Below are 23,457 nucleotides of genomic sequence, written 5' to 3'. Positions count from 1 at the left end.
AGGTCAGATGCAACAGCACCCTGCTGGCCCTCAGGTTCCACACTGTCACAGGGTGAAGCCAGTCCACAGCACTGGGCTGCCCTGCTCTCACTGTTTCCTACCCAACCACGAATAACATCTGGCGGATGCTAACTGATAGGCTGGCTTGTTTTTTAAGGTGCCTGTGCAGCCAACATCCTTGTTTTCAGTTAAACTGCCTGGTTCTACCTACCCAGAGCTGGTGGTGTAATTACTAGACGTTTTTTCTCCTGTGTTTACAAGGGAGTGATTTACAGCCCTGCAATAAAAGGCTTTGCCATGCACCTCTTCTCTCTCTTGCTCTCGCTCGCTCTCTCTTTCTCTCTGTGTCTGTCTCTCTTACTCTCTCCTTCCTCTTTACCGATCTCTCTTTCTCTGCTCTCCCTTTCTCCTTCCTCTTTCTGTGCCTCCTCTCTCCGCAGTTGTGTTTTGAATGTCGGCTTGGCAAGCGGCCAGCAGCCCCTCCTCCTCCTCCCTCCTCCTCCCTTGCACTGCAGCAGCTGAGCCACAGCCCAGAGCCTGCCGCTGGCCTCCATGTTGACTGTACAGTACTGACTTGTAAAGCTGAATGGGGTCCACGCCCTCATGTCACTGTTGACAGCAGAGAACAGGTTGGCTGCGGAGCCTCCTGACTGGGCGAACAGACTCTGCCGTGACCTTTTGTTCTCCGAACGGAGGCAGAGCGCTGGGTGGGCCATGTGCCATTCCCACTCCCAACACTTTGGGTCGGTGCAGTGGAGACCAGCCGACGTGGATCCTTTACGAAAGACAGCATGTGTTTAATCCTAACTTATGAGTCATTTCAAATCCATTACGCTTAAGACAAAAACCATGCCTAAACTGTGTGTCCGTTTCATATTTTTGGAAGTGAGAAATATTTGTGTGTGTAATTATCTCTGCTTTAACCCCTTTCAGTAGGGCTTAGGTGACAGGGTTCTAGTGCTAACAGGCAAATGCCAGTGACTCCACCTCTAACTTTACCAGAACTGGTAGAACATGTTGGCTTGGTAACCACCTGTGTTTCCATTGTAAAAAAAAAAAAAAGAAAATTACAGTACTTTGGCAAGCAGTGGTTCTTTGAGCCTTCAGAAGATGTTAAGCCTGCTTGAACGACATCACACCAACATGATGTCATGAGTGTAACAGTTCTCTGGATATGCATGGCCCTGAGAAAGGAAGGTCTCGCAGGCAGGCTGCTGCTTTCACAAGAGATCAATACCAGTTATTGGTTGGAATACTGTGTGTAATAGTCCTGCTGCTGCCTTTCAAACCGCACACTTTGAAGCCGTCTCCCCATCCCCTGGGAATGAGCTCTCCCTCTCTCTCCTGTCCCCATGAGACTGGCCCCAGCTCTCCCTCTCTCTCCTGCCCCCATGAGACTGGCCCCAGCTCTCCCTCTCTCTCCTGCCCCCATGAGACTGGCCCCAGCTCTCCCTCTCTCTCCTGTCCCCATGAGACTGGCCCCAGCTCTCCCTCTCTCTCCTGTCCCCATGAGACTGGCCCCAGCTCTCCCTCTCTCTCCTGCCCCCATGAGACTGGCCCCAGCTCTCCCTCTCTCTCCTGCCCCCATGAGACTGGCCCCAGCTCTCCCTCTCTCTCCTGCCCCCATGAGACTGGCCCCAGCTCTCCCTCTCTCTCCTGTCCCCATGAGACTGGCCCCAGCTCTCCCTCTCTCTCCTGCCCCCATGAGACTGGCCCCAGCTCTCCCTCTCTCTCCTGTCCCCATGAGACTGGCCCCAGCTCTCCCTCTCTCTCCTGCCCCCATGAGACTGGCCCCAGCTCTCCCTCTCTCTCCTGCCCCCATGAGACTGGCCCCAGCTCTCCCTCTCTCTCCTGCCCCCATGAGACTGGCCCCAGCTCTCCCTCTCTCTCCTGCCCCCATGAGACTGGCCCCAGCCACCTGGTTCTGCAGTCTGGCTATCATCAACTAGACACAGCAGCATGGAACTACCATCTGCCTTCACCTTCACAGTGCACCTGGATCCACATCGCTGAGTTACAGAGACACTCACCGTGGTTACATGGATTCGAATTACTGGCTTATTTGGACTGAAATAGAATTATCCCTTAGAATAACACCTTTGTTTGAATAATTGCGGTCCGACTGCGATCCGATCGACACCCCGAGATAACTTGATCTGAGTCGGTTGATAATTCGGACATCGCATGCTTGTAAACGGTGAATTGGACAATGAACTGGACTCTGCGTCTTTGCACATGCTTGAGATCCCGCAGCCCTCCCTCTCAGGTCTGACCTGGAAGTCGAAAAAGACGATAAGTTGTCGCTGCCGGGAGCCGGCCCGGCAGAAACAAACAACGCGAGCCAATAGCGCCAATAGCGCCGTTTGCATTCGCAGTACTCACAGTATTGTCATCATGCACGAAATGTAGAGGGACGTAGCTTCACCTTGCTCTCCGTTCGCCGTCTTTCTTGAAATGTTGTTGATGTTGTTGGTAGTGGTGAAGAGGTCAAGCGGAAAGGGCTGTATCACCACTAGTTGTAATGAAAACAGCGTCACGTCACATCTCGTCCTGGGATATGACATGCTTTTGGCCAATGATTTGGTTTATTCACTGCCATATATATTAGGATAATAGCAGTTGATTAGCATTATCCGACTAAAGCTAGATTCGAATTGATACCATCATGTAAACGTAGTCACACTGTCCCCCTGCTTCTGGGGCTTTCTCTGTGCACTTAAGAGGTCAGGAACCCTGGAAAGGTGTGCTGTCCTTCTGCTTGGGTTCTTCAGTGGTACGTGTTCATAGGTGGACTTCATTTGATGAGCCTAAGTGGCTGTATTCTAGACCAGGCAGGTGCCTGACAAGGGTTAGGGGTCTGCTCTGTTTCCTTTCTCCGTGTGGAGGATTGCTCGTAGTTTTGTCGTGGTCAGCTCTCATCCCAGCCGGTCTGTTCATCGCCTTTAGGAAAACTAAAGCTTTGCATTGTTAAAGTGATTTGGGTTGGTCTTGGTCCCTTAGCCTCAATCTTTGATGGTGTGTGTTGTTGCAGCTCTTGCTCAGAGAGCAGAGGAAGGCTGAATCCCTCTCCGCTCGGCAGTACCCCATCTGCCAGACCTGAGTCACTGAGCTGGATTTAGGTTATTTGTAGTGGTGGATTTATGGTATTTCATTTCATGCAGCAGTAAAGCAAATAGGAGGACACTGAGCTGACTACAAGGCCAGAACAGACCAGGGCTAGGGCAGACCAGGGCTAGGGCAGACCAGGGCTAGGGCAGACCAGGGCCAGGGCAGACCAAGACTAGGGCAGACCGGGGCCAGGACAGACCGGGGCCAGGACAGACCGGGGCCAGGACAGACCGGGGCCAGGACAGACCGGGGCCAGGACAGACCGGGGCCAGGACAGACCGGGGCCAGGACAGACCGGGGCCAGAGTAGAGTAAACAAATCATTGGAAGGAGATGAGGATTCTGGGAGCCTCTGAGGTCACATGGGTCATTCCAGCTATGCGTGATCTGACTCTGAGTTTATAGCTACCACCGTAAAACACCTCCAGAAATGTCTAGCATCCGCGTTTGACTGCAGGGATGTGCGCGTTGTGCAGGCTTATGAATGAGTTGCAACCTCTCATCTGAGACGACAGTAGCATAGCTCCGCATCACCCGACCAGCTGCTCCAAGCGCTCCCCCGGCTGCCCCCCTGTGTGTCCAGTTGACTTGACCCCTCACCCAGTTGAAGCAGACCCTTGTTCTGTATTTGACCTTGAGGGTCACACACCTAGGTGTGTCCCCAGTCCCCCCCCCCTGTGAGAGGACTGTGCTGGGCTGTGTTGTGAGCAAGGGGTTGCAGATAACTGGTGTTTGTGACGAGACTCGGGAGAGACGTGTCCTGCAGGGCCGTGCTAGGAGCCAGATGCTCTGCTGGTCTCTCTCCGGGGAGAGAGAGTGCAGGGGGAAGGGTTTACAGAGCCGGCCACATCTGCATCGCATTACCGCCGGGCGCCCAAATCCCTTTTAACCCCTTGAGCGCCGCCCTCGGCCGCGCACCACAGGCTTGTCAGGGCCAAGGTTTATGAGCGCGGGAGATGGATTGCAGATCCGGTGTATAGATAGCAGGAGCGCGTGTCAAGAGCGATGTGATGCATGCGTGTTTGCTTTGCAGGGGTGTTCGAGGGTACGTGATGAAAGCGCTCGGCCGGTGCGACACACTACCCCGGGCTTCTCCTGTGAGCGGATGGGGTCAGTGCTGTGGGACCCACAGGCATGGCAGAAATGCAAGGGAACGTTTCACAAAGCCTCTCACTGTTCTGGCCAACAGCTTATAAAACCAGATTGGTGATAAAGATTGATGCCCTTTTATTTTTAGCCTGTCATTTTTTTCTTTCTCATTTGGTCAAAATACAAAAATGAATAAATAGAATTCCTGTTCGCTGCTGTAGAGCTATATAAGGCTGTTTGACCCTGTCATTTCAATGTTAAGGAGTTCACGGTTGGGTTGTGTGTGTTTGGAGCAGACCTCCAGAACACGTCTCTCCTGGGACCTGTAGTTTCACTGGTGCCTGGCCGGAGGCTGTTGTCTGGTCCTGAGACCTGAGCACAGCCATGGATGAGTCCCCACAGAACACAGCTGGCCTGGGTCATGAGCTGGGGTCACTGCCTCTGTTCCAGTCCCACGCCCTCCTCCACCCCCACCCACCCATCACTGGCCAGCTCTTCCTCCACTGGCTTCTCTGGGGACGGCGGTCCAGAGGATGGGATCACACAGCCAGGCGCTCCTTTAGATGCAGCTGGGGGGGTTCTGATTCTTCAGTGTGTCTGGGGGGATTCTCCCTGTAGAATGGAGCTGGAATGGGATTGTGATTACAGAATGGAGCTTGGTGGGATTGTGGTTCTAGAATGGAGCTTGGTGGGATTGTGGTTTTAGAATGGAGCTTGGTGGGATTGTGGTTCTAGAATGGAGCTTGGTGGGATTGTGGTTCTAGAATGGAACTTGGTGGGATTGTGGTTCTAGAATGGAGCTTGGTGGGATTGTGGTTTTAGAATGGAGCTTGGTGGGATTGTGGTTCTAGAATGGAGCTTGGTGGGATTGTGGTTCTAGAATGGAGCTTGGTGGGATTGTGGTTCTAGAATGGAGCTTGGTGGGATTGTGATTACAGAATGGAGCTTGGTGGGATTGTGGTTCTAGAATGGAGCTTGGTGGGATTGTGGTTTTAGAATGGAGCTTGGTGGGATTGTGGTTCTAGAATGGAGCTTGGTGGGATTGTGGTTCTAGAATGGAACTTGGTGGGATTGTGGTTCTAGAATGGAGCTTGGTGGGATTGTGGTTTTAGAATGGAGCTTGGTGGGATTGTGGTTCTAGAATGGAGCTTGGTGGGATTGTGGTTCTAGAATGGAGCTTGGTGGGATTGTGGTTCTAGAATGGAGCTTGGTGGGATTGTGATTACAGAATGGAGCTTGGTGGGATTGTGGTTCTAGAATGGAGCTTGGTGGGATTGTGGTTTTAGAATGGAGCTTGGTGGGATTGTGGTTCTAGAATGGAGCTTGGTGGGATTGTGGTTCTAGAATGGAACTTGGTGGGATTGTGGTTCTAGAATGGAGCTTGGTGGGATTGTGGTTTTAGAATGGAGCTTGGTGGGATTGTGGTTCTAGAATGGAGCTTGGTGGGATTGTGGTTCTAGAATGGAGCTTGGTGGGATTGTGGTTCTAGAATGGAGCTTGGTGGGATTGTGGTTTTAGAATGGAGCTTGGTGGGATTGTGGTTCTAGAATGGAGCTTGGTGGGATTGTAGTTCTACTCTCGAGAATGGAGTTAGGTAGGATTGTGATTGTCTCAGATCAGATCCCAGGATGAGTGCCACAGCAGCAGCCTGCCCCACCATGCTAGAGCTAAATAAAGACGACAACAGCAGCTATCAGATGGATGGAACCACGCACTTCTGAGTGATATTCGGCTGCTTGAGTGGAGTGTAAATCTGTGTGTGTGTGTGCGTGCGTGTTGATTCTGTGTTTATCCTCCATGCTGCACCATTTGACCTCTAATCGTCTGGAGGCTATGTTTATAAAGCTGCCTTTACCATTTGCAGATATATTTTTTTATTCCTGTAATAAGTCCCTTTAATAGTGGGAATACGCAGAAAGTGGGATGAGAGGGAGGACTGTGTAGGGTAGAGGCACAGAGTGGGGAGGGTAGTGGGCTCTGGGATGACCCGAGAGTGAAGGGGAGGGTAGTGGGCTCTGGGATGACCCGAGAGTGAAGGGGAGGGTAGTGGGCTCTGGGATGACCCGAGAGTGAAGGGGAGGGTAGTGGGCTCTGGGATGACCCGAGAGTGAAGGGGAGGGTAGTGGGCTCTGGGATGACCCGAGAGTGAAGGGGAGGGTAGTGGGCTCTGGGATGACCCGAGAGTGAAGGGGAGGGTAGTGGGCTCTGGGATGACCCGAGACTGAAGGGGAGGGTAGTGGGCTCTGGGATGACCCGAGAGTGAAGGGGAGGGTAGTGGGCTCTGGGATGACCCGAGAGTAAAGGGGAGGGTAGTGGGCTCTGGGATGACCCGAGAGTAAAGGGGAGGGTAGTGGGCTCTGGGATGACCCGAGAGTGAAGGGGAGGGTAGTGGGCTCTGGGATGACCCGAGAGTGAAGGGGAGGGTAGTGGGCTCTGGGATGACCCGAGAGTGAAGGGGAGGGTAGTGGGCTCTGGGATGACCCGAGAGTGAAGGGGAGGGGCTGGCTGGCTGGTCCCCATATGGCCTGTGCTGCTAAGCCCTGGTACAGTACAGCGCAGGGGGAGAGACAAACGGCTTAACTTGGAAATGTGCAACGAAGCTGCTGTTATCTGGTGGTGGGGCGGGGGGGGGGGGGGGCCAGACCAGCCACACAGCTCTGTCTGTCTGGTGCCCTGCTGGACTCCTGCCCTGCTGTTTCCCACTGCGCGTGCGTGTGATTGCCGTAGTGATGACATCCAATCTGCGTCCGGCCATTAAGCGTGCATGCCACGGAACAAGAGGCTCAAACCGTCAGTAGCCGTCTCATAGGCCTGAGCTGCCCAGTCTGAGCAGGTCCCCGGTCCTGATGAGCCTTCTCTGCAGCCTTCTCCGCTCATCACCACGGCTGCCCTTCACCTGACACACGCACACCCAAGGAAGAGCTTTGGGGCTGACGTTTCGCTTTTTCGGACCAGTTGGGTGCGTTTTGGGTGTGTTTCACACTCCCACGGTGACCCCCGAGGTATCACCAGAGGTAGGTGTTGCAGTGGATGTAACGCCCGCCCTGCAGGCAGGTCGATAAGTGAGCCCAGCCTGGTGACATGACAGGTGTGGAGGTGTGGCCCTCCTTTTATTACCCCTGCTTCTCTCCCCCGACCGATGAGGAAGAGTCAAAGTGCAGGGCGTCCCCTGCAGGGGGAGGAGGGCGTCCCCTGCAGGGGGAGGAGGGCGTCCCCTGCAGGGGGAGGAGGGCGTCCCCTGCAGGGGGAGGAGGGCGTCCCTGCAGGGGGAGGAGGGCGTCCCTGCAGGGGGAGGAGGGCGTCCCCTGCAGGGGGAGGAGGGCGTCCCCTGCAGGGGGAGGAGGGCGTCCCCTGCAGGGGGAGGAGGGCGTCCCCTGCAGGGGGAGGAGGGCGTCCCTGCAGGGGGAGGAGGGCTCGGGTACTGGGGGTACTGTGGGATCACCACAGTGGACAGCTTTCTAACTGGGAAAGAATCTGGGTTTCATGGTTCACCGAGTCCAGCTGTCTTTGTGTGTGTGTGTGTGTGTGTGTGTGCGTGCGTGTGCGCGTGTGTGTGTGTGTTCAAGGTTAGAACCATCTGTACCTCAAGACTAAGTGACTGTTGTAGAGCTGTGTTGTCTTGGTTTGAAGGAAAATAATTTCCGCATTACAAAGAGAAAACATGCCACCAACAACATTTGGAGTTTTCAAGGTTCCTTCATGTGGAATCAAGATGGTGTTTGTGGGTTTCATTTGTATTTCAGTACTTGGACACATTCTGGCAGAATTATACTGTAGATCATTTTTTCCCTTGTCATTGTTGTGGGCTGAAGAAAGACTGCACTTGATCACAAGTTTTTTCATGTTTTGTATTGTGCCTGTTGCCAGACAAACCTATCTCTTCAGGGGGCTGTGATCAGATGGGAGTGGCTTCTGATTTCTTGTGCAATCTACTGCAGTGGTACCCCCCCCCCCCTTATAATTCAATCTTCTTTTTAGCAGTGTGCATCATCTCTCATCTCCTGTGGCCCCCAGTTAGAGAAGCACTGCTGTACAGTGCCTCATGTACTGTCTGTTTTCTCTTCACTCTCTCAGGGGGCAAGTTTGTCTGGATCATTTGTGTGTAGCAATTATGTATGATTTCTTCTGTCTCTTACTCTCCTGTACTGAACCCAGTACAGGGGGAGTAACCAACAAGCGTCTTGGGATGTCCTCCTCTAAATGTCTGTCTTGTCTCTCTCTGTATCTCTCTCTCTCTCTGTATCTCTCTCTCTCTCTGGTCTTTCTCTGTGTTTATCTCTGGTTTCTCTGTATCTCTCTCTCTCTCTCTCTCTCTCTCTGGTCTCTCTTTGTCTCTGAAGGGAGCAGCAGCCGTGGACTGAGGAGAAACGCCCTGGGTTTAGATTAATATCACAGCTCAACAGGTGACCTTTGACCTCTACAGTCGTTCTTCTCCTCTCTCTGTCACGTAGACCGACCTCTCCGGACCACTTTGTCACTCTGCTCTCTTCTGACTGTGATGCTCTGCCAGGACCCTCCTCATCCCGGCCATCTCTTGATCCCACCCCCCCCCCCACTCCCCCGCTTATTTCTTCTGTCAGAGGAGGCTCTCCCATAAACACGGGTTCACAGTCAGAACTCTACTGTGGTCTGAGTAGTTCTCTCCCCGTATATCTCTCTCTCTGCATCTCTCCGTTTCTCTCAGTCACTCCAAGAGTCGCTCACTCTTTTGTTCATGCAACACACTAATCAATAGTTTTTCCTCACTAACCCTTTAAGCTTTAGGACACCACAGTGCCCCGTGCTGCCACTAACACCGCCGGTGTGAATCCACAGCTTATTCACGCCTTCCTTTAACCAGTTCTCTCTTCCTCCTGACGCCACCGAACGCAGACACACGGGCCTCTGCCAATCAGCAGGGTTTGTGACACGAGTCGTCAAATGAGAAAACAGCGTCAGCTCCTGTCTCCAGGTCAGGGATGTCTGAGGGCAACAGGGAGGGGTGACTGAGCCACCGCTAGGAGAGGGACGTGTCCAGAGAGGCAGAGAGGCAGAACCACAGCCACTGGAGCCTCATGGAGAGCACTCGAGAAAGCCCTCAGGTGTAGCTAGTGAAAGGGAGGCACGGGAGTGCCAAGGTGTACGCACGCCCGCCTGTCCCAGCCGCTTCATCAATGAACAAATGAGTGCACGCGTGCACAAGGTTCTAATCGAGCGAGTGTGTGCCAGCGAAGGTGCGTTTCGCGATTGCATGAATGAGTCAACGAGTTTGTGTGTGTGTGTGTGTGTGTGTGTGTGTTCTTATCACCACGGCCTGAAGGAGAGTGAGGGTTCACAGGAGTGTGTAGGCAGAGCAGAACTCTGACCCGGATGACTCAGTCCCTCACTCAGTGCGGCAGGCAGTCTTGTGTTGGTGTCCAGCGTGTCATAGCACTAACATCCTGCTCCTCTGCCCCGTCTCTCCTCCTACACAGAACCAATTCAGACTCTGCGCTGCACACGAGCGCCATGAACCCCAACCCCCAGGATCCTTTTGGAATGAACCAGCAGATGGCCAGAGGGCCACCCCAGCGCAACGGTGAGAGCACACACACACACACACACACACACACATACAGGGAACCATGAAGTGTACTATGGCTCATGCTCAGATGAGAATAAGCCCCACCCTAGCCAAACGGGAAGATTTTCAACTGGTGCTCATTCACCTGGCTCACTCCCCTCCCTTCCTCACTCACTGTCGGGCTCACACACACACACACACACGCGCGCGCGCGCGCTGCAGCACACGGTGGTGTGTGGTGTTTGTGTTCCTCTCTGTAAGTCACTTATTAACAGAGAACACAGTCCATCTCTCCGGCTCTGCTTACTTTGCAAACACAAAATGGATGCCCAAGAGATGCTTGTCCGTGGCTGGTGCTGGGCTTTGTCTCTGACGAGAGGAATGTCCGTGTGTGTGTGTGTGTGTGTCGTGCGTCAGTTGCAATTTGAGGTGATTTTTGACATTTTTATGGCATGGAAAGCTGACGTGGCGTGGGCTCTCTCTGTAGAGCCCTGTGGTGGATTACTACTGCCTTTTGTTTAGCCAACAAGTTTAAACAGGATATTGGCCAAAGATCCGGTCCAAGCGTGAGTTTGAAATACAAACAGAATCTCTACACGCCGACGAGGTTGAGGAGGTTTGGTTTCTGCCAACCTGCCTGCACCGCACACGCATCTGTGCGTTTCTGTCAGGTGTGTGCAATTGCTCACTTCTCACAGTGTTTTGAGGCTTTTCCACTTTATTCATCATTGTAAGACAGGAAAGGGGGGGGGGTGTAAGAGAGAGAAGATGACTTGCAGCAAAGGTCGCGGGCTGGGATGGAACCCGGGCTGCTGTGGTAGGCTGAATGTAGTGTGCCATTTGACACCCCCTGCAACCACTCCCTTCTGATGTGTGTGTTCGTGAGACACTTGCTGGAATGAATGTCAGTAGGATTATGACCTTGTTATTACTTGGCTGGTGGCATTCACACTTGTATGGTGTATGAACACACAGCCCTGAGCTGCCTCACATGAAGTGGAAACAACCACAAGTAGAGACATGCTCCTGCTCCTCATCAGACACCTTCCCTGCTCTAGACCAGACACCTTCCCTGCTCTAGACCAGACACCTTCCCTGCTCTAGACCAGACACCTTCCCTGCTCTAGACCAGACACCTTCCCTGCTCTAGACCAGACACCTTCCCTGCTCTAGACCAGACACCTTCCCTGCTCTAGACCAGACACCTTCCCTGCTCTAGACCAGACACCTTCCCTGCTCTAGACCAGACACCTTCCCTGCTCTAGACCAGATTTCAGCCAGTAACACCAAACATTTTCCGAGCCACTCTTCTGGTTTCCGTCAGTAGCATCTGTGAGCAGTGATGGAGGTGGGGGTGGAGTCACCTGGCGGTGTGGTACATCGCTGGGCTGTTGCTGTCTCTGTGCTCTAGCAAGCTGAGAGCTGACCGCTGCTAACAAACACTACGCTGAGGAAGAGAGGGAAAGGAAATGGGGTTTGAAAGGGAGGAGTGAAGAGGGTCCATACACAGGCACACAGAGAGAAAAAGGCTTGAAGAAAGGAGAAAGATGTGCAGAGAGATATTTCTGTGTGACGCTGGAGAGAAGAAAGGGAATGAGAGGGAGATGGAATGAGACAAGGCACAGAGGGAAGAAGGAGTGCTGGTCTGGCGCCCAGCCTGCTCTTGGTAGGAGAGGAGGGGGAGGAGGAGGAGGAGGAGAAAGAGCTTCTGTCCTATTTCGGATCATAGAGACCCAGGAAAACAATGGTCCTCTTTCTAGTCTCACTGGGCCTTTGGTCACTCAGCCTAGCCCTGTGCTCTGCCCTGCCCCCCACTCCGGTCCTCTCTCTCTCTCTCTCTGTCTCTCTCTCTCTCTCTCTCTCTCTCTCTCTCTCTCTCTCTCTCTCTCTCTCTCTCTCTCTCTCTCTCTCTCTCTCTCTCTCTCTCTCTCTCTCTCTCTCTCTCTCTCTCTCTCTCTCTCTGTCTCTGTCTCTGTCTCTGTCTCTGTCTCTCTCTGTCTCTCTCTGTCTCTCTCTTGTTCTCTCTCTTGTTCTCTCTCTTGTTCTCTCTCTCTCTCTCTCTGATCCCTCCATCACTTCCTCTTGCTTTTTCAGTGTCTAGCAGCCTGTATGGACTGGGTGTGATTTGAGCCTGTGAGTCACATCGCTGATATACTAACAACCCAGACCCGGCTCTCTAGTCAGTGGAATTGATGCCCTACATACATACAGTACTGTGCATAAGTCTTGGGCACCCAAGATCTTTTACACAAATAATGTCTTATACTGTATTTCTTCAATGAAATGCTACAGTTTTTCTTGAATTGCATGCTTCGATGAGGGCGGTGTGTACACGAAGGCAGCTTTTATTATTAATATTTCATTCGTAATTAAGAACAACACAGGAATTGCGCAAAGCAGTTTATTAATTAGTAGGCGACATCTCTGGTGTCTCGTCGGTGAGTAGGCAGATGAGGATACTTATAGTGATGCAGAAAGTTTTGTTCCGTATTAGTTACCTATATTACCTATTTGTAGTAAAAATACATTAGAATTATAGTAAATCAAAATGTAATGTTGCTAAAAAAAAAATGTTTAAGTGTATCAGATTTGAATGCAACATTTAATCAAAGAAATGTATGTAATATAATTTTTTTATTTGTGCAGCAGTATAAAAGTGCAATTTTGCTAAACCTTTCATAAAAAAATGTATTTCATAATTTCTTAAAGCATTTTTCTTTAACTTTTGTAAACGTTTTATTGTGCCTAAGACTTTTGCACAGTACACACATACATACACACATACATACATACATACATACATACATGCATGCATGCAGGGCATGACATTGCCACCCGCCAAATGCGGGTAGAATTCGGCTGTGGCGGGTAAAGCAGTCACTCTTACGAGCCACTTTGGCAGGTGGAATTCGACATATCTCTTGCTATAAGATTTTTTATTGTAGTCTTCTCAAAACAAAAGAATAAACTCTTGCAGGGTTTTCAAGCCTCACGCATTGACCGTGAGACACGCAATACAACCAGCACGTATCGTTTCCCCCTGTGCTAAACAGTCTCGGCCACCGTACGTTCATTGCTAAGCAACATAGACGCACGAACACACGCGAAAGCTCCTGTCGTGGGGCTTTTGATCAAACTTGAGGACCCTGCTCAGTGCAAGCCAAGGATGTGGCGGCAGGCTACATAACAGGTGTAGGGAAACCCGGAGGGTTTTTTGTGTGTCAAAAAAGAAAAGATAAACTGGTGATGAAAGTGATATTAGAGACTAAAATTGTTGTTGTTTATAAATATTTAACTGGACAAACACTTTTTTTTTTGTTCATATATTTTTGATACATCTTTACACCCCGTTATATGCAATGAGCTACTCTTTTTGTCTTTGTCTTAATCGGTTGCATATTTTCATACAAACAGAGCTTTACACACTTACAATAGCTAAAGATTTGGCAACACGTCCATTTGATGTTGTATTGATTTTGGGTTACATTTGAAAGGATTGTAAATCTAGTTCTTCAAGTAAATTGTAGCGAACCGTATAGTCAACTTTAATCAAATAAAACTTGATTTCCCTACAACAAAATTGTGGCTAGTGAAATTGCTGAGTGGCTAGTAACTTTGGAAAACCACTATCCACAGTAGCTGGTGAGCAAAAATGTTAATGTCAATGGGGCACCTGGAGGGTTACATTTTGATTTATGGTCTTGTTTTTTTTATCCTCTCTATCCATCCCTCTGTTTGTCTCTCCTTCTGTCTCTCTCTCCTTCTGTCTCTCTGTCCTTCTGACTGTCTCTCTGTCCTTCTGTCTCTCTGTCCTTCTGTCTCTCTCTCCTTCTGTCTCTCTCTCCTCCTTCTGTCTCTCCATGTGACGGTGCCTGGAGAGCAGCCAGTGTCAACGAGGCTGAGGTGGATGGCTCTGGTGATGGTGAGTTGGTCACACCCTGCTTCCTCTCTTCTAACACACACACACACACACACTCGCCTGTGTCCCAGCTTCCCCCCCCCCCCCACTCAGACGAGCTGTATATTGATCTGGCTGTGTTGCAGTGTGACCATCGCCAAGCCTGTGTGTTCCTGTGTCCACAGTGTTCTCCTTCCCCTCCCTTTCGAACGAGGAGGGGCTCCTAGGAGTCAGCAAGCCCCTGCCCAAGCAGCTGTGGGAGGCCAAGAAGGTAAGCCCCGGCATGCCTCTGGTCTGAGACTGTCACTCTAGCTGGCTGCCACACAGGCCAGCCCCAGGGCACTCTGGGTAATCATGCTGATCATTACCTGTTCCAGGTCCAGTCTCTCTCCTCACGACCCAAATCCTGTGAAGTGCCTGGAATCAAGTAAGTCATTAAGATCGTCATGAAACACCATGAACATATCTACCCTACATAACCCCCCCACACGTAGTGTAATAGAAGATTAAAACAAAACAAATACGTGAGCAATGAAGGTTAGGGTGGTTTGATGCACTTTCTCATCACTCAGCTGCAGTTAGTGCCCTCCTGTTCTGTTGTCTGACAGTCCACTCGGGGAGCAGTGAATCAGGATCTGCCCAGGCCTCGTTCTGCTGACTCACACAGGGCGAACGACTGGCGTGTGAGGCTGCTATTGTTGCTGTCTGTTTGGATGCAGGAATAGGCCTGGCAGAGGGGCAGCCATATGAGGCACAATATTGTTCCGGGGTGTTTGTGGTCGGTGCCGACAGCAGTCTAGTCAGTACAGTGAGTCAGGACGACTCCACACCATGCCATCTTGCAGGGCTTCCTCCAAGCAGCCTCGCAGTGCCACAGCCCAGTCCCCTGGCTGTCTCTAACTCCCCTCTCTCCTTCCTGTCCCAGTATTTTTCCGTCCCCGGAGCAGAACGCTGGCCTGTCCCACTACCAGGGCTCGCTGAACACGGGGGGCTCTCTCCCGGACCTCAGCAACCTGCACTTCCCCTCCCCGCTGCCCACCCCCCTGGACCCCGAGGACGGGGGCGCCTACCCCAACCTGAGCGGGGGCAGCAGCACCGGCAACCTGCCCGCCGCCATGATGCACCTGGGTATAGGAAGCACCCAGGGTGGGTTGGGGAGGGGGGGGGGAGTCTTGTGTTTAGGTGTTATGTGAAGGTGTTATGTGTGTGTGTCATGTTTAGGTGAAGGTATTGTGCGTGTCTTGTGTTTAGTTGAAGGTGTTATGGGTGTGTGTCTTTTGTGTTTAGTTGAAAGTGTTATGAGTGTGTGTGTGTGTCTGGTGTTTAATTGTAGGTTTTGAATGAGTGTGTTTAGATCAAGGTTTGAGTGAAGTGTGTGTGTGTGTGTGTGTGTGTGTGTGTGTGTGTGTGTGTGTGTGTGTGTAGTGATCCCATGGGGCTCCCCTTGATGGTTTGTTCTCTCAGGTTGGGAGCTGTTGAAGCTGGTACTGTAGAGGCCTGCGCTGAGGCTGTGTGTCGTGGAGCAGCTCTGTGAAGCATGTGAACGTAGAGACATGCTCTGTCTCTGTCATCTGTCTCCCCGCCTCCTCCCTCTCCTCTCTATCTGATCACAGCTATGTCCGCTCTTTCTCTGCTTTTCCTCCTGTGTGTGTGTATGTGTGTGTGTTATACACTGTTTTATGCATCCTTACAGCCTGGCGGGAGAACCAAGACTCAGTTGAACTTTGGCCCTATTCTGAATTCAAACAAACAGCTAATTTATTTGCTGTCTGTTTTCTTGCTCTGTTCCCCCGCCCTTATTTTCCTCTGTCCTCGTTTCTCCTCTCTATCTCTTCATCTCTCTCTCTTTCTCCCTGTCTCCCTTTGTCTCACTAAAGTTGGGGAGTGAATAATTTAGTCCTAGTGTTTTGGGTGTGGATTGGACAGAGGGCTGGAAAACGGAACACATATCACATCCTGTCTGCCTTCTCTGCTGTTTCCCAGGCCTGTGCCTTAACACAGCCACGCTCTCCCCCTCCTCCAATCCAAGACAGATTAAGGGGGAACGACCGATCCTTTACTGGCATCAGTACCGCTCCGAGCTGTCCGGCTCACACCGTGTCTGCTTCTCTCTCCTCCTCCAGGCCTGTCCTCGTCTCTGAGCAACCCTTCCATCCAGGCCTCGCTCAGCAACTCCCAGCTGCACTCGTCCCTCAGCAACCCCTCCATCCACTCGTCGCTGCGCCTGGCGTCTCTCTCCAGCCCTCCCCCGGGGGCCATGAGCAGCTCGCCGCGGCGGCGCCCCGCCCCCATTAGCCCCCTCACCCTCTCGCCCGGGGCAGAGCAGCGCAGGGGCCTGGCCAAGCAGCTGTCCCCCACCATGTCCCCCTCGCTGTCGCCCATCACACAGGTACACACAGGAACGCACACACACACAGCTACGCACACACACAGGTACGAACACACACACACGGGTACAAACACACACGGGTACGCACACAGGTACACACACTCACATACACACACTGGAATACACTAACGCACGCACGCACACACACACACACAGGTATACAGACTTGCACACATACAGAGGTAGAGCACACACACAGACGGTATACACATAGGCGCACACATGTTTTGACACATGCTCCCCCCCATCCATCAGTGCTACACAGTGAGCTTTGTGATGTCCTGTCTCCTCCCCAGGGGGTAGCTCTGGACACCAGCAGCATGCCCATGGAGCCCCCCCCTCCCTATCCTCTCTACCAGCAGACCCAGCATACAGTGGGGCAGGGGGGGCAGCAGTGTCAACAACAACAACAACAACATCACCAACAACAACACCATCACCAACAACAACACCATCACCAACAGCAGCAGCAGCAGCCAGTTTCCCCTCTCCAGAACCTTCCCCTGGACTTCAACTCCAGCCCTGTGAGTGAGAGAGCAGTCTGTCTGTGGCTCCGTCCTAATGTCCTCTCACCTCCTCCTATCCCACCACCCTTTCTCTGTTACTGTGGGTCTAATGTGTGTGTGTGTGTGTGTGTGTATACATGTGTGTGGTGTGTGTGTGGTGTGGTGTGAGAGAGAGAGAGTCTGGCAGTCTGGGTGGTCAGATAAGAGGCAGTGATATTAATAGTCTCTCCAGGCTTGCTGTCTGAGCACCCCACTGATCTCTGTCTCTCTGGTGAATTCTCCTCTCATGTTCACCTGATTGATCCCTTGCACCAAGTGCTCCATGCCCCTTTCCACAACACATCCACTAAACCGAATGCTCTGCTCTTTGCTCAATGAATACAAAATTATTGGTAACGGAGACCAAAATCCAATGTTCAAAAGGAGATGGGAATTATATCAGGCCTTTGGCCCAATCCTCAGTCAGTGAGCTTGATTGGAGCCTGTCTGTTGTGTTTGTAGAATGACACTCAGGTCACAGGAGGAATTAGTTGGGGGAGGGTTTGGTAGGATGATGATATCAGAGTTCAAATTCATCCTGCGTGGAGCTGCTTGTGCACACGACATGCTCCTTACTGCCTGTGTCTTCTCCTTGGTCTCTCCCAGCACAACAACATGGCAGCGTTCTTCAACGACCCCTTCATGGACACCCAGTTCTCCAGTCGCCAGGCCAAGACCCTGTCCTACCAGGTAAGGCAGAGGGCTGGGGGCCGGGGCCGGGGGCCAAGGGCCGGGGGCCAAGGGCAGGGGGCCGGGGGCTGGGGCAGGGGGGGGGGGGGGAACCTGACGCTGCAGGCTCTCCCCTCTCCATGGTTTCTCAAAGAGCCCTCACTGTTGTGCTCGCACCTCAGCAAAGATCAGGCAGGTCACGTGGCTGTGGGACTTCACTGGTCCACAGGCACTTGTGTGGTCTTTGGATCAACGCCTCAGTCGACTAGTATGAATGCTGTTTGTGATACACAGAGAAGTGTAGATGTTGTTGCTGTGCAGAGGGTCATGGTGCCTTTGCCCTCCCCAGTTGGATCAGTATAACATGCTGGAGAACGCCATGAGCTCCATGGCAGGGGGCTCCTGTTTCGACCCCTCCTCCCTCTACTCACAGGCCGCTCTCATGGGCCTGGGCGGTTCCCACGGCAACCTGCAGGACCTGCAGATGAGGCCCAACATGTTGTATTCCAACTGTAGTGGAGGGGTGCCCAATATCATCCTCACAGGTAGGTTGGGGGGGGGGGGGGGGTAGTGGAAGGGGTACTGTTTAAATGTCTACTGTCGTATGTGCGTCAATGCAATTTTTAAATGGCTCATTTCTGCTGAATTCAATAGAGGTTGAATCCAATCAAAATGGATAAAAGGGTTTAGGTATAGTAGAAAAGAGCGCCATGCGCTGACCACGATCTGTCTCCCTCCAGACGACTCCAACCCCAGTCTGTCTAAGGACATCAGCAGCCTCCTCTCGGCCGTCCCAGAGTGCTTCGACTCCGAAGGCTTCCCATTGGAGGACGAGCTGCGTATCGAGCCCCTCAGCCTGGACGGACTGAGCATGCTCAGCGACCCTGACATGGTCCTGCCTGACCCATCTGTGGAGGACAGCTTCCGCAGTGATAGACTGTGAAAACAATCACACTCTCACACACACACACACACACACAAACATCAACAGCTAAGACCACACACACACACACACACATGTACAATTGTATACGTGTGTATACAATGCATGCATGCAGACAATCTGATCTTGGAGCCATTGCTGCGCTCGTCACCACTGCCACTGAGATGAGACTAATGTGAATACGTAGACACGCGCGTGCACACTTGCTTGCACGCTCGCGCCATGACAGAGGAACAGACATGTGAACAGACCCTGTTTACAAATAACATTGTGAACCTTTTCACACACCCCGTGTAATCCTTCACTGTAAGAGATGTCTGCAGCACACATCCTGTACATCTGCTTACTCCATACATACACACACACACACACACAGGCATACATCCCTTTCCTCCATGTGCAGCCTCTCCTCTGAGGCAGGCTTAGGAGCCTGGATCCTGCAGCAGTGCTGGTGTTGGAGCACGACAGCCCAGAGGGAGAGAGGTACACGTTCACACTTTGTCCATCTTCCTCTGCCACAGTCAAGCAGCTCTCCCTCTGATGACTGGGAGGGGCTGTCCCGCACAGAGAGGGGGGCTGTCCCACTCCGAGAGGGGGGCTGTCCCACTCAGAGAGGGGGGCTGTCCCGCACAGAGAGGGGGGCTGTCCCGCACAGAGAGGGGGGCTGTCCCGCTCAGAGAGGGGGGCTGTCCCGCACAGAGAGGGGGGCTGTCCCGCACAGAGAGGGGGGCTGTCCCGCACAGAGAGGGGGGCTGTCCCGCACAGAGAGGGGGGCTGTCCCGCACAGAGAGGGCTGCTCGGCCCAGGAGCTCTCTGGGTGGTTGTCTCTCTGTCAGAGGTGTTGCTCCCGGTGGGGGAGTGATGGGTGCTGTGAACCCCATAGAGGCTCCTTGTCCTCCAGCCAGTCTCCAGCGCTCTCTCGAGATATCTCTATCTCTCACGCGCGCGCGCGCCACACACACACACACACACGAAAACACACACCATGCTGTGTGTTCACAGCCACGTGCAGGCATGGCGAGCCCGGTCACCACGGCAACCGGCGACATGGCAACACCGTTGCCGTGGTTACGGCCCACGGCAACCCCTTTGCCATGCAGAGCGGCGTCTCGGGGAGAGTGTGTGTTGGCAGCACCAATGTTCCTCACCTTCTGAACCCCCAGCACCCCTCCTCCCCCGAGGACACAGAACCGTCACCAGCGTGAGGCCAGCACTGCTCTGATGCCATACTGTACTAGCAGGGCTGTGCCAGGCCAGCCAGCCTGCCTTGTCCCCAGTACTGATCCACGGTCAGGCCCCGGCCAGCCAGCCTGCCATGGCCACTGATGACCCACCAGGCATGGTAGACACGAAGACTGGGGTGGATCCGTCAGTCTGGACGAAGCATTGTCTTTTAACCTCTTTCCTTGCATACACAGGCCTAGTATATTTTTTTTACAAAGTTGTTTGCCACAGATAAATATATATATACACAGTATATAAAAATGCCTCATTAATTGCAGTCTGACTAGAATGTATTTTTCCAACGAGACTAAAAGGGCAAACTGTTTACAAAGAAAAGTTTTAATATGACAACGATACTTAATATTAGAGTACAAGTTTAAAAGCTTTTTGTTACAATACTAAAAGATATTGTAGCGACCAGATCTATTTTCTTGTCACAACATGAATAGATCCAGTTGCCCCTGTCTGCAGACAGCCGTAGACTGACCTCCAGAGACAGTCTGGGGGCACCTCTGGCTGTTAGCGGTGGCTATGAGGACCTCTTCCCTTTTGATACAGGGGAGTGGGGATGTGGAAGTGATGTGACAGCCTAAACCATTGGAAAGGAAAGGTTTGTTTTTAACTTGTTTATCTTTACGTGTATATCCATTATATAAGAAACTGTTTATTTGACCTTTTTTGTACTGACTTGTAATGCGCTCTTTCTACGTGTATAGTCTTGTTGGTTTTTAATGAGGGAACACTCTTGGCAATTGTGGATAGATTATTTTCGCACTTGACTGACTCACTACCCCCTCTTCCTCTCTCCATGCTGTCGTGAAGATCCCAGAAATGGTTGAATTGAGACCTCAAAGAATTGCTTTTATTTTGAACACTTCAAAGCAGTTACTGTGGACATCCGGTATAATATTGGCTTGTATGATATTTTTGCACTGAGCCCACCCCATTCTGTGGATTTAATATTGATTTGATAATATATATAGGTATATATTACAGTATAAATAAATAAATAAATATATTTTATGGAATATATTTTACCCTAAAACCCAAAGATCACTTTTTGAGAATGAATCAAGCCATAGTCAGGACAGACAGACTGATGTGAGGCTTTACATTGTCATCTTAGTCTGTGTACATCATGATAATATAGCTAAACATACACATACTTTAGGGAATATGGTTCATTGTTTCATAACCCAAAGGCCTCGATGTTTGTTTTTCCCTTATAACATCCTTCAGTCAGGGCTCTGCTGTTTAGTGCCCCCTAAGGGTCAGCTGATGCATTTTTACTTTAGGATGATGATGAGATGCCATAAGATTTTAAATAGATTGAAACTTTAAGTGCATTCTGGAGTAAACATAAATGAGATGGGGAGATCTCCTACCAGGGAAAGTAACAAACTTGCTCGTTTGGCTATGCACTTTTGTAATCTGTGAACAAGTGAATCATAGAGGCAGCCTGTTGAGCAGGCAACCAGCTAACATTATGCAATGATCATTTGTATTATCTAGATTGTTATTCCCTTTATTGAGATTTTTGTACAATATATTTCTAGAACTGAATTGATAAAACAAGACCAATATGTGTGCGATGTCCACAGTGAAGAGGCTGGAGATGAGCGGAGAAGATCAGTCATGTCTGAGTCCACTCATTTGTTTTCTCACTCACACACTGGTTCAGTCTTACTGCAGTGGAGACGTCCTCTACGTTGCATAGTTGTACTGCTGCATTGGGGGTTATCTTTGTTCCGTCTCACCCTTGTCAGGTGTCGTAGCAGCTACGTCATCAGAGTTGTGAACCTGGCGTGCTTGATGTGTTAAGTGTGCGTGACACTTATTTTTCTCTGGTGCTTGGGACACGTAACAGTTGCTCTGGATTCCAGCACTTTCTGTTCACACAAAAACACGTCTGAAGCCTTGGACCAGCTCTGCTACAGGTTCACTTTGAGTTTTTTAAATTTTATTTAAAAACATTTTTTTATTAATTTCAACTACAGTACTTATCAGTACATATCAGCTTTTTTACCTTGTACAAAGGTAGGTAGCTTATGTACTCTGTGTGCAGTGAGGAGAGACTGGGTAAAGCATGTCTAGGTCTGCTCATTCCAGTCCTGTTCTGGCCAGATAGTTTTCCAGACCCATAAACCTTGATTACTGCCTGAATGCATTTGATAATGTATCTGTTCTTCTGAACCCTGCCACCCTGCTTGTCTCCCAGCCTCTGGATGGGCTGACCTCTGCTGCCTTACTTCTGAGAATGTCCCTATGTGACCTCTGACCCCTTGTGACACACTAGTTATACTGTGAGTTTTTTCCCCCATTTGATCTTTCTCTGCTTTCGTTTTTACTTTTACTCTCTTGCTTGTTTTCAAGCTTGTAGGTTGGCTTTTTCCCCCCCGGATTTTAATACCAATGTTAGAGCTAATGTTATTGTTGTTGATGTTTATTGTTGTTGAAGGATTCTTTCTCTCTTTTTTTGGCTTTGTTCTGTGTTTTTTGTTTTGTTACCTTTTAAAGAAAATGTACAGTTCTATTATTTAAATAATGTTTCTTGTCCACTAGTGTTACTACTTTTTTTGTAATATGTCATTTTAAATCTTTTCGTTTTTTTCAAATATAAAATTTACTACACCACAAGGCTTTTTGGTTTGTGACGTATATATGTTATAGTGCTTACCTTTTGATTTAATATAAACAATAAAACCCTATACTGTGTATTAAGCTCCAGTTTACTGTTTTACTTCTCACTCATTGTGCTGTTGTCGGATCAGTTACTTGTTAAAGACTGGGAGTTTTTAAATCAGCAGATATCTGGGTTCATATGAACTGGAAAGACAAATGGTTGTGCTCCCTAAAATCACCAATAGGTGGAAGTAGTGGAGAATAAACAGGTCAAGATTCTGTACAGGATGGATTGGAGAACTGCAGGTACTGTTAATCATGATGGCGTTGCAATTTTAACAAGTCCTCAAAAAGATACAAATACACTATTGCTCTACTTCAGATGGCTGTAAAGTCTGGACTCTGATTGGGTAACAGGCAAGGCCAAGTAGATTCCACATGAAGAGGGGGATGGTTCTCTCAACAGCTTTCGGTACACCTTGATTTCAGGTAGAACCAGAACACATTTGGCCTGTTGTTACCTGTTGGAGATCTAGCACTCAAAAGTGTTCTTGTTTTCCAGTCCTAACTCTTATCACATCATGTAGCTTTTTTTAGAAAAAAGCATGATCAAAAAATATATCTTGTTTATTGGTTAAGCCGCAAATTTGAGTCAGATGGTGCTGATCACAGCCTCTTCTATACAGCCTCAGACAGAGACTGGTGCACCTGGAGTGTGCTGAGGGCCCTTCGACACTGTCACGTGAGACAAAGGACCTCAAACAATCTCCTTCTTTGGTTATCGTGGCCTTATCTCCCTGATGTTCTCTGTTTCTGTTTCATGTTTCTGTTTCACTCCTCCTCCCTCTTTTTCTCTCCCCTCTCTCCCTCCCTCTCTCTCCCCTCTCTCCCTCCCTCTCTCTCTCGCTCTCTCAGGCCATAAAAGCTGTTATCGTTAGGAGGTTTGACAGCTCTGTCCTGTCGGAGCCCTGCAGGATTAAAGTCTCCAGTTTGGCCTCACTGTAAATCCTGCCTTCTGTGTGTGTGGATGGGGCCATGGCTACTCTCCATGGATGCCCTGGGTCGTCGGATGGTGGTCAGGACACACTGCTGGGTAATCAGCCTTCTATTCTCCACGTAGGTCCAACCACCCATGACTACACCTTGGGAGTGGGCTATGGGACAGACCTTCACAAGCAAATATATAGCAGACACTGGAGTGTGTGTAGTAGGGCTCAATCCACAGTTGTCACACCCACACAGGACAGGGAGTACAAACAGACAGATGGATTGTGAAGCCTACTGGGCTACAGCCAAGTCCTCAAATCAGAACTCACTCAGTGGTGGGCAGATTTCTGCTGCGTGCACAAATACACACACACACACACACACACACGCAGTGATGAGAGGATGAGCAGCATTACAGCCCATCAGAGTGAAGTCTGGTGTG

The 23,457-nt window shown here is 50.6% G+C and overlaps 1 protein-coding gene and 1 long non-coding RNA gene across 8 annotated transcripts in view; both read left to right on the top strand.

Moving 5' to 3' along the window:
* crtc3 (CREB regulated transcription coactivator 3) overlaps positions 1 to 18,840 on the top strand; it is a 27,658-nt gene extending 8,818 nt beyond the window's left edge. For 5 of the 7 annotated variants that reach the window (XM_084681679.1, XM_084681678.1, XM_084681676.1 and 2 more), the window contains 11 exons: positions 8,537 to 8,599; positions 9,650 to 9,753; positions 13,622 to 13,660; positions 13,822 to 13,907; positions 14,014 to 14,063; positions 14,562 to 14,782; positions 15,760 to 16,025; positions 16,322 to 16,549; positions 17,177 to 17,260; positions 17,589 to 17,784; positions 17,980 to 18,840. In XM_084681679.1, the coding sequence (XP_084537805.1) occupies positions 8,537 to 8,599; positions 9,650 to 9,753; positions 13,622 to 13,660; positions 13,822 to 13,907; positions 14,014 to 14,063; positions 14,562 to 14,782; positions 15,760 to 16,025; positions 16,322 to 16,549; positions 17,177 to 17,260; positions 17,589 to 17,784; positions 17,980 to 18,182 (1,540 nt within the window). In that variant the 3' untranslated portion in view covers positions 18,183 to 18,840. The remainder of the gene's footprint in view (positions 1 to 8,536; positions 8,600 to 9,649; positions 9,754 to 13,621; positions 13,661 to 13,821; positions 13,908 to 14,013; positions 14,064 to 14,561; positions 14,783 to 15,759; positions 16,026 to 16,321; positions 16,550 to 17,176; positions 17,261 to 17,588; positions 17,785 to 17,979) is intronic. The other 2 variants (XM_084681680.1, XM_084681681.1) reach the window with 2 other exon arrangements.
* Positions 18,841 to 18,860: 20 nt separating this feature from the next.
* Positions 18,861 to 22,127, top strand: LOC146247115 (uncharacterized). Its single transcript, XR_014732213.1, has 2 exons — positions 18,861 to 20,016; positions 20,229 to 22,127. It is a non-coding gene; the product is annotated as an uncharacterized LOC146247115 (long non-coding RNA).
* The last annotated feature ends 1,330 nt before the right edge of the window (positions 22,128 to 23,457 follow it).

This window comes from Hypomesus nipponensis, chromosome 19, assembly GCF_054491055.1.
Source record: "Hypomesus nipponensis isolate SF chromosome 19, ASM5449105v1, whole genome shotgun sequence".
Classification (NCBI taxonomy): Eukaryota; Metazoa; Chordata; class Actinopteri; order Osmeriformes; family Osmeridae; genus Hypomesus; species Hypomesus nipponensis.
This window is presented reverse-complemented; position numbering and strand designations above follow the sequence as displayed.